Genomic DNA, 9,509 nt, shown 5'->3' with positions numbered 1-9,509 from the left:
ACATTATCAGAATCTCTTAGTGGTTTAAAATGGTTTTACACATAAACTGTGAAAAGTGTGGTGTGCATTTACAGTCACCTTCTTTGACTGTGATACTACATTATGACAGATGTAGACGGAGAACAAAGAAGAAGAGAAACGTTCTGCCAAAAAAACTGAAATTTTCTAGAAAAACTTGGAAACTTCTAAGTTTGAAAAGTCGAAGACTTGAGACTCTGAAATGTCAAAGTTTTTTCTAGACAATTTCTGAGATTTTTTGATGGAAATTTACTTTTTTTATATCTACAACAGTAGTCTTCATTATCCATCCATCCATCCATCCATCCATCCATCCATCCATCCATCCATCCATCCATCCATCCATCCATCCATCCATCCATCCATCCATCCATCCATAAAACTCTCATCTCATCCAGCAGCCATTGTACAGCGCATACAACAGTAAAACCAGCTGACCAAATGTGCTGGAACTCCGTTTGGGTTGCTAGGTAACAGGATTGTGACTTAACAATCCGGAAGTTTTTGCTCAGTTTCCAGACAACAGAAAACTTATTGCCAAAAACCAACTGTGTGTTTTTTTAGTGCTTGTTTTTAAAAGCAGATGAAAACCCAAATGGAAAGCACATAGAAAATGTGAATTTTGCATAATAGGTCCCCTTTAAAAAAAATAAAAAGATCAGCTCTGTGTTTGCAGAGCGCTGCTGGTGCAGGTTGTTAAACTGTGCTGCCATCTGGTGGAGAACACAGGGAACAGCAGGAGCGCTCATCTTTCCAGTGAATGAATCTGGTTTAGAGCCGCTAATATGTATCAATATGATCCAACCTGTGGAACAAAGACAACTGATCATCTTTGATAAACATCTACAGTAGGACATTTGCTGTCATTTTTAAATAGAATCCCAGTTTTATGGTTCATCTGAGTGTAACATAAAAGCATACAAATTAATCAGATTAGACATCAGATTACAGTGTTTTTATGATTTTTTATTTCCATAATTGATTGAAATACATGCCTGTTTAAAGAAATAAACTGCTAAGTTTCAAACTAAAGATCTAGTTAACGAACTCACTAACTATTTAGCTTCAAACCAGATGTTTAGTTAGCCAGCTGCTAACTAGTTTGGAGCTAAAAATTATGATGCAAACTAACATTTAGCTAGTTAAGAAGATATTTAGTTTATGACTAAATATTCAGTTCAGAGCTACATTTGTATCCTGAAATTGTGACATTTATAGATGGATGAATAACATGGTGAAAATATGACTTTTGAACATGAATCTCCATTAGTTTTTCTCATGACAGAATAAATAACTGAAGTTAAGTTTTGACAAACAGAAAACCACAGAGTGTCGTCCTGTTGGAGAATCAGAGTCACTACCTCCCGTCCAGTGGTTCCGGTTTTATTCAAACATATTTTATTCAAGCTTTCTGCATAAAATCAGAAAAGAGCAAAACAGCAAACAAAAGCCTTGATGAGAGGGGAATCCATTTCAGATGAAGGTCAAAGGTCATCCTCATCCCTCCTTGTGGAAGGTCGTTCCATCTGGTTGCTCCTTCCAGCTCAGGCTGACGCCTCCTTCCACGCCGTCGTCCTTCAGCTTCTGCCCAAACTGACACACAAAGAACTGAGAGTCCTGGTCCGGTGTGTGTGTGTGTGTGTGTGTGTGTGTGTGTGTGTGTGTGTTGAAACTTTTACAGGAATCCTGGAGGAGGATGAGGGTGTTGTACCTTCATCAGCAGGTCTTCCAGCAGAGCGGCGTCGTTCAGGTCCAGAGAGGAAGGCGTCGCCACCTTCAGCTTCACCACTTGCTGTGAAACTGGAACCAGAACGTTTTGCTCTGATGAAGAACAGAGAATAACTGAGTTATGATATTTCTGGCCCCCACCTGCCAGTCGTCCACATTCTGGCTTCAACATGATTCACAGATTCGAGTTTTTGGAAAATCACTGCAGCCGAAATTAAAAATGTCTTAGTTTTTATTCATATTATTTATTTTTTGGCATTTTCTGCCATTTGTATAAATGTCTTAATTAATTTTTTTTGGTTTTGTTTTATAATTTGTAATTGTTGTAAAGGTGTAAATGTGCTACATAAATAAACTTTGACATTGTCTTGTGTTTTATTAACTTTATGCTCGTTATTTAAAAATAGTTCAACCTCTCTGTCTGTGCACACAAATGAATCTCCACGTTTAAATCCTAACAGGAAGTTTCGAAGGCTTGTGACCGGTCAGGTTTTCGCTTTGCCCAACACTGCCCCCTACGGGTTTGGCATGTTTAAAGCAACGATCAGCGGTGAAATTCAGTGGCTTCGTGGATGAAATTTTTTATTAAATCAGTCAGGCATGGATGATATTATTTTATAGATATCAAGATGTGTTTGGACTAGGCCGAAATGAGTCAGAACTCACCCCCGTAACAAAAGAACGGGAAGTTCCAGTCACAAGGACAGTCCTCCCACTTTCCAGAGTCATCAAAGTTTGCTATGGTGCATTTCTCTTCGTCGTTGTTCGGCTCCCCTGATCTCCAGTAAGTGAACGCGGGCCTGGTTCCGTCCACCCAGGCCAAGGAGTTTTTGTTCAGCCCGATCCAGGCGTAGTGACCCGGCGGCATCACCTGCTTTATCTTCTTGTTCTCTGACAGGTCTCTGGCGATGGCCAGGTCTGTGTAATGCTGCCTGCAGTTGGCCAGAGCGTCGGCCCAGGAGAATAACTGCTCAACGAGGACAAACGTTACGTCCGCTCCTGAAACGAGAACCCAGAGAAAAATGAATCCGTCTCAGAGGCAGGATGTGGAAATCTGAAGCTGGTAGCAGATCTTCAGCAGGCGGGGAAGAAGAAGAAGAAGTCCAGAACACAGAGAGTTCGGCGGACATGTTGGATCCTCACCGCTCACGTTGGCGCACACAGACTTTTCGTTGTTTCCACAGGGACAGTCGTTCCACAGCCCGTCGTCGTAGATCCGCACGCAGTCTTCAGGGCGATGCTTGTTGTCAGGTTGTCCTTGCTGCCAGTTTCTGAAGTTGGAGTCTCCCGGATTCTGAAACACGTTCGGGTCGGACAGCGACCAGTTCCAGCTGTTCGGGTCGTCCAACAGTCCGATCCAGGCGCGCTGCAGAGAACCAGACCCTCAGGTTGAGAAACCTGAGAAACAAACATCCTCCAAAGATACTTTATGATAATAAACTATAAAACAGCAACTTTTTACAGAACCGAGACAGGAAGAGATTCAGGCCTTTACCTAATACTGACGGATTTTTACTTCTGTAATGAATAATTTATGTTTCAGAGATAAAAATAACAAGTGTACGAACATTACATGTAGCTTATCCTCTGGTGATTTAAGCTTTATTGTGTCAGCGCCAAACTGGGCAAACTGAAGGAATCAACATGTTTGTTTTCTAAAAATTATTTTATGCACAATTTAGACAAACATATTTCCTAAAAATTATTTTGTAGAAACATCAAGCAGACCTCATGAGGATCTCAGAGAACTGGTTCTTTCTGCACCGAGTCGTTTTGTGAAGCAGGTTTTGTTTTTTCCTCTTTTCCTCTGTCAGGTTTGTTTCTGAGCAGCGCTGCTCTTCCAGGATGCAAAACTGCTTTTTCTCACTTAATTTACTGAAACAAACTTTATTCTAAACATCTTTGAAATTCTGGATACTTTCTAACAAAGTATTACCAGACAAATTCTGAAAAAAATCCACAAACTTCTAATCTTACGAACAAAATATTAGAAATAAAATCATGCTGGAGGTTTTTCTTCTTCCTTCTTTAAAACAATTTTTATCACATATTTTTAACTTGTCTTAATTTAATATTCAGCTGACGCAGGTTTACTCTCCTCTAGTATTCATGTGGATTTTATTTCCATCACAGTTGTAAAGTCAAACAATTTATTTCTCAAAATTAAATACTAAGTTATTTAAACATGAGTCACTGCTGTCTATCATCAAACCAAACGGTGAAAGTTTTACACAGAAATCCAGAAACGTGTCTGTTTACATGCTTCGCGTCTCCGTTGACCATCTGCTTCACGTCGGTCATGTCGACCAGCGTCGTCACGTTCTCCAAGCTGCTTAAGGTCACCAGGTCAGCGAACCGCTCTCTGCAGAAACTCTGAGCCGCCGTCCAGTTCTTCAACTCGTTGACGTAGAAAAACTGATGTTCGGCGAGAGACGAGGCGGCAAACAGCACTGCAGCACAAACGCATCAAACATTTAGCTTTTGAAGCATTTCATTTTTAAAGTTTTTAAATATAGAAAATAATAGAAATATCACTTATTGTCCCTCTGTGACATGACTGAGCTGCAGGCAGGTGGAAACAGATTCACATAAATGTAAAATAGTAAAAAAAGGGACTGTAGAGGATGACCTAAAGCAGAAATAAACCTATATGGTTAATAAAATAGTGTAACAGAGCAGGATTATTAAAAATATATAATAAGTTTTGCTTGAGAAATGCAGTTTTAATCAGGTTTAACTCTGTGAGTTAAAAAAGCAAATGATCTTGGTTTATAAATGGAAAAAAATCCGATAGTCATGTGAAAACAGCAACAAGCTACAATATTCTGTGGGATAAACAACTAAAAATATGTTATATAAACAGACTTTACATATTTGCTAAACTTGGTAGAAACAAATAAACAGTAAAAAAAACTGTAATATTCCATGTAATGTTCTGTTAATAAAAACAATTGTTTTAGAATAAAAGTAATTAAGTTTACTAAAAGAAAACTTTCAGGTGTGCAGAATTAATTCACATCAAAAATGATCAGATAAAAGCTCCCAACTTTAGACCGATACTTTATGGATCAATTGCAAGATAATTAAATTCCCATTGAATATTATCCCAGGAGAAAAACAGCATGAAATGAACCGTCTGAAGCCTGAACTTGCCTGCAGCAGCTGTGAGGTACTGAAGAACCTCCATCCTGGTTCCTTTGGGTCAGAACTGCAGATCTGCAGCTGCTGGATTTACTTATCACACCGGCGTCACGCACATGCAAACGGAGAACGCAGACCGTTTGCATCCTCCGCCCGATGCAGGCAGAGAAATCTGAACGATTCAAAGTGCTTCATTTCCATGATTCTCAAGTGACTCGCTTGCCTGAAGGTTTTAATTATCCGTCATAAATCAAACCTTCACTGAAAAGCTGACAAATTTCACTTCAACAAGCTTAACATTCACAATTTCCACCTAAAAGCTTTTAGATATTATTTATTTTATTGATTCTGTTTCAAGTTTGTTTTTCTATTAATATTATTTTCTAGTTTGGTGGTTTAGACATTTCATCATAAAATCAGAGGTTTTTAAATAGGAAAAATCATTTTAAATTATGGCTTGGATTTAACAAAGAGACACTGAAAAAAGCTACAATTGCAGCAACATGATCTATGAAATCATTTGGATCAGTAAATCACAAAGACCAGTTTACTGTTTGTGGTGTTTTATTGAAGCCTTCAGGTAAACAGAGCCACTTTCTACATCACAACATTAAACTAATTACATCACACATAAATGTACTATTTGTCTACTTTAAGAGGATTATGGGTAGAAAACAGCAAACCATGTTAATAAGGAACAAAATATTTTCAGCAGACACGTCTTCCTGTCTGCTGACGTCACTCATCCTGGTGGAAGATCCTCCCGTCTGATTGGCCGATCCATCTCAGCTGAATGTCTCCTTCCTCTCTGCTGTCCTTCTTCAGCTTCTGTTCAAACTGACAAGCAAAAAGAAAAAATATTTTATGAACGTTGGACAAAATCTTTCCTGGAAGCTGTTTTACATTTAGGCCTCGGAGCAAACAGGCAGCAACTGGCAAAACGCGCTGCAAACACACACACACACACACACACACGCACACACACACACACACGCGCACACAGAAATAGAAAACTAATACGAAAGAAAAACACAGCAAACAAAGAAAGCAGGAGGGACGACATCTCAAATACCACATATGATGCAAACAGAATTACTCCAGACCACTAGGGGGAGTCGCTCACCAAATCCAAACCAGCATGTCTTGATTTAACAACGTCCAGAAGAAAGTTGGAGGAAGAAAAAAAAGCTGCATTTTACTTCCTATGTTTTCCAAACATACAGTATAATTACAGAATAGCAGCATATTTACATGGGTACCTACTCTAGACTCCCCCTAGTGGACTGGAGCACTTTTATTTTGAAAGTCTACTTCTGGTTATTGGTCAGTGAACATTTTACACCGTCTAAATATTTAGCTTTGAGCAGAATGTTTAGTTTGAAGCTGAATATGTAGTTTATAAGATAAACATGTAATTTTAATCTACATATTAAGGTGCTAATTAAATATTTAGTTTGAAACTGTGACGTTTCTAAATGAATGAATGATGCAGTGAAAGCAGGACTTTTCCCTCCTAAATAAGTAAATTATTACTTTTTGACAGCTGTCCTTCTGAAACCAGGTCAGTGTGAATGAACTGCACCTGCTGCAGCAGGTCTGCCAGCACAGCCGGGTCGCTCAGGTCCAGAGAGGAAGACTTCACCAGCTTCACCTTCACCACCTGCGTCGAACCTGGAACTTTAAGAAAACAACAGCCGTCACACACAACGTATTTATGGCGTTTTAAATTTTACAGTTAAAAAATGAAAATAAATCATTTTTGGCTTGTCATAGTCATTGATTTGGGTTTCATCGGTTCTTCGACAGTCACGGAGCGCCACAGGGATGACGACAGCTTTTGTATTATTTTTACTTTGATTTGTTACTTTCCGTCAGAGCAGACATTCACGTTCAGCTTCTTCAAATCAGACAGGAGGAAATGATCTCATTTCTGCAGATGAACCTCCATCCTTCTACGTCTACGTTGCCATGGCTACTGAACAAGAGACTCAAACTCAGAGTGAACAGTTCATTAGGGAACCAGTCCTGGTTAAAGGCTCAACCACCTCAGCGCTTGTTCTGCTTCATTTAATACAACAGAGTACAAATCTTTACATGATTCCTGGCATTAAATAAAACATTAACCTTTTTTGAGTCATTTCGTGTCATAAATAATCACATGTAGTTCCACAGGGATGGCGACTCAGACCACTTTTCTTTTCCTCTTCTGTCCAACTTTTACATTTTTACACCACATCACATTAGAGAGATAAAACTCGGCTATGAGCTCTGAACCCAACTGAGAATTATAATTTATTTTATCAATTAGATTAATCTGTGTAAATACAGGTTAACATTTATTGGTTACTTCAGTATGGATGTTTCCGGCTGTAGAAATGCTCCAGATCTGCTTGAGATGTAAAAAACTGATGTTTTAAAAAGTCCCACTGGGAACAAATGTTGCCTCAAAGCACTGGGCAAGACAGAGATTTAGTTTATTAGCAGAAATACATATTTAATGTCAGTTTAATGGAATCTGCTGCTGTAAGTCAACAGGCGACCGCAGCAAAGACGACGGTTGAAAAAAAGTTTCTTCCAGTAATTTAACTAAAACCTTTTGAATGTCGTAAACAGAAACGACGTGAACAGAAGGAGAAATGTTTTTTCTGACCATCGTAGCAGAAGCAGGGCTGGAGTCTGGAGCAGAGCTGGTCCTCCCACACGCCGCCGTCACTCAGCGCCGACACCGCACAGTTCTCCTGCGCTCCGTTCGGTTCTGTCGGCCTCCAGTGGCTGAACGTGACGTTGCTGCCATCCGACCACGACCAGGAGTTTCTGAACAGACCGATCCAGGCTGCATTCTGTCCAGCGGATTGGACTAGGACCTGTATCTGCTCCCACTCCGATGAGCTCCTCACGCTGGCCAGGTCAGTGTGATGCTGCCTGCAGAAGCTCTGGGCTGCAGCCCAGCTCATCGTCTGGTTGATGAAGACAAATGAAGTATCGTGTCCTGAAAATATTCACAAGATAAAGTCAGTTTCACCCTCCATGGTGTGTGAAAGCTTTGACCTTTGACCTCCAAACAATCTGCTCTTTGCTTGTTTCAGCTTTGAAGTTAGAAAATGATTGAGTTTTGGGTTCAGCCGTGAGGATCTTGTATCAATAAGTCGTTTCTCCAGTTATTGGTGGTTACCATAGCAACCGGCAGCTCCTCCCCCTTTGCTATTAGGATCAGCTGTTTTCTTTACAGTTGTTATGTTTTAACACATATTTCAGACACTTTTAATCATATAGAGTGTTTCATGGGTGATTTTGTTTTTATGTTTGTAACTGTTGTCATGTTGAATGTTTGTTTAGTTTTACAGATGCTGGCTGCTCATTGGGAGTTATTGTTTTGTAGTTTGTTCAGTTATTTACTGTTTTGTTTAATGTATAAGAAGCAGAAGCTGCTGCACCAGGATACATGTTATCTCTCCTACCATCTCTTGGTTACCGTTAATTATGCCAAATACAAATATTTAACTGGAGCTAAATATAAATATTAATTTAAGCCAAACATTTAGCTAGTTTATCGAGGATGCAGACAGATAAGAATCTTCATCCTCACCTTGTACGTCGCAGCAGATTGGTGTGAGGAGTCTTGCACATTGCAAATCAGCGAAGTCTCCAGTGTGGATCATGGCTCCGCAGGCCTCTCTTCCCATGTAGTTGTTTGGTTCCCCAGGCTTCCACTTAAAGAACGCAGCTTCTCCGTCCCTGTGGAAGTTGGGGTCAGTAATGGACCACCTCCAGCTGTTCGGGTCGTCAGACAAACCGATCCAGGCTCGCTGCAAGCAACACAAAACTCACCTGAACTCATAAAGTATGTAAAGTTATTATATAAATGCACAAACAGTTCTGCCTTTGCAGAAAAATGCTGTTTTTATTTTTTACTGTCTTGTTGCACCAGTGCAGGTTTTAGACCAGATTCTAACAAACGTACATGTTTGAAATCTGAGCTGTCGTAGACCATGGCGTCCAGATCCACCATGCTGGTCAGGAGCGTCACGTCCTCCATGCTGCTGACCGTCACCAGGTCCATGAAGTTCTGTCTGCAGAAACTCTGAGCGTCCGGCCAGGTCATCAACTCATTGACAAAAACAAAGAGGCGTGGAGGGCGAGCCGAGGCGACACACAGCACTGCAGCAAAACACACCAACAGCTGAAACATGCAGAGGCGGAGCCGCTTCCTGACACTAACACAGGAAACTTCCTGTTTTAGGGCAACAAGGATAGTCAAGACAGAGCAGCTCTACTTCAACATATTTTACTCCAGTAAAAGTAAAAAGTAGCCGCCCAAGGAATTACTCAAGCAAGTGGAAAAAGTTTACTCAACTGATCAAATGATCAATTAGTTAATATTTAAAAATTACATCATCAGATGGACCAAAATAAAACGTTAAGTGGAAGTTTTGGTATGTCATAAACAAAAATGACAATCATTTATAAAATTAACAAACAATAAAATCAGACAAAAGAACATTTTTCCAAATCAGTTTTTTTTTTCTACAACAAACTTTAACAAAAACTGCAGGTGTGTGTGTGTGTGTGTGTGTGTGTGTGTGTGTGTGTGTGTGTGTGTGTGTGTGTGTGTGTGTGTGTGT

At 40.0% G+C, this 9,509-nt stretch overlaps 2 protein-coding genes across 2 annotated transcripts; both read right to left on the bottom strand.

The window, feature by feature from the left end:
- Positions 1-972: 972 nt before the first annotated feature.
- On the bottom strand, positions 973-4,197 carry LOC106942075 (C-type mannose receptor 2-like). The gene is made up of 5 exons (XM_015025252.1): positions 4,006-4,197; positions 2,890-3,112; positions 2,413-2,745; positions 1,730-1,839; positions 973-1,611 (listed from the first exon to the last, which is right to left on the bottom strand). Exons 1-5 carry the CDS (start codon positions 4,045-4,047, stop codon positions 1,516-1,518), a joined length of 804 nt encoding a protein of 267 aa, XP_014880738.1. The 5' UTR covers positions 4,048-4,197; the 3' UTR covers positions 973-1,515.
- Positions 4,198-5,465: 1,268 nt separating this feature from the next.
- Positions 5,466-9,041, bottom strand: LOC106942076 (macrophage mannose receptor 1-like). The gene is made up of 5 exons (XM_015025253.1): positions 8,849-9,041; positions 8,474-8,693; positions 7,538-7,876; positions 6,470-6,564; positions 5,466-5,724 (listed from the first exon to the last, which is right to left on the bottom strand). The coding sequence occupies exons 1-5, from the start codon at positions 8,987-8,989 to the stop codon at positions 5,626-5,628; spliced, it is 894 nt and encodes a 297-aa protein (XP_014880739.1). The 5' UTR covers positions 8,990-9,041; the 3' UTR covers positions 5,466-5,625.
- Between the last annotated feature and the right edge of the window lie 468 nt (positions 9,042-9,509).

The sequence above is a fragment of the Poecilia latipinna genome, unplaced genomic scaffold (assembly GCF_001443285.1).
Source record: "Poecilia latipinna isolate Pla-1442-1.1 unplaced genomic scaffold, P_latipinna-1.0 Scaffold4027, whole genome shotgun sequence".
In the NCBI taxonomy this organism is placed as follows: Eukaryota; Metazoa; Chordata; class Actinopteri; order Cyprinodontiformes; family Poeciliidae; genus Poecilia; species Poecilia latipinna.
The sequence above is the reverse complement of the archived record's forward strand: the minus strand, read 5'-3'. Positions and strand labels throughout refer to the sequence as shown.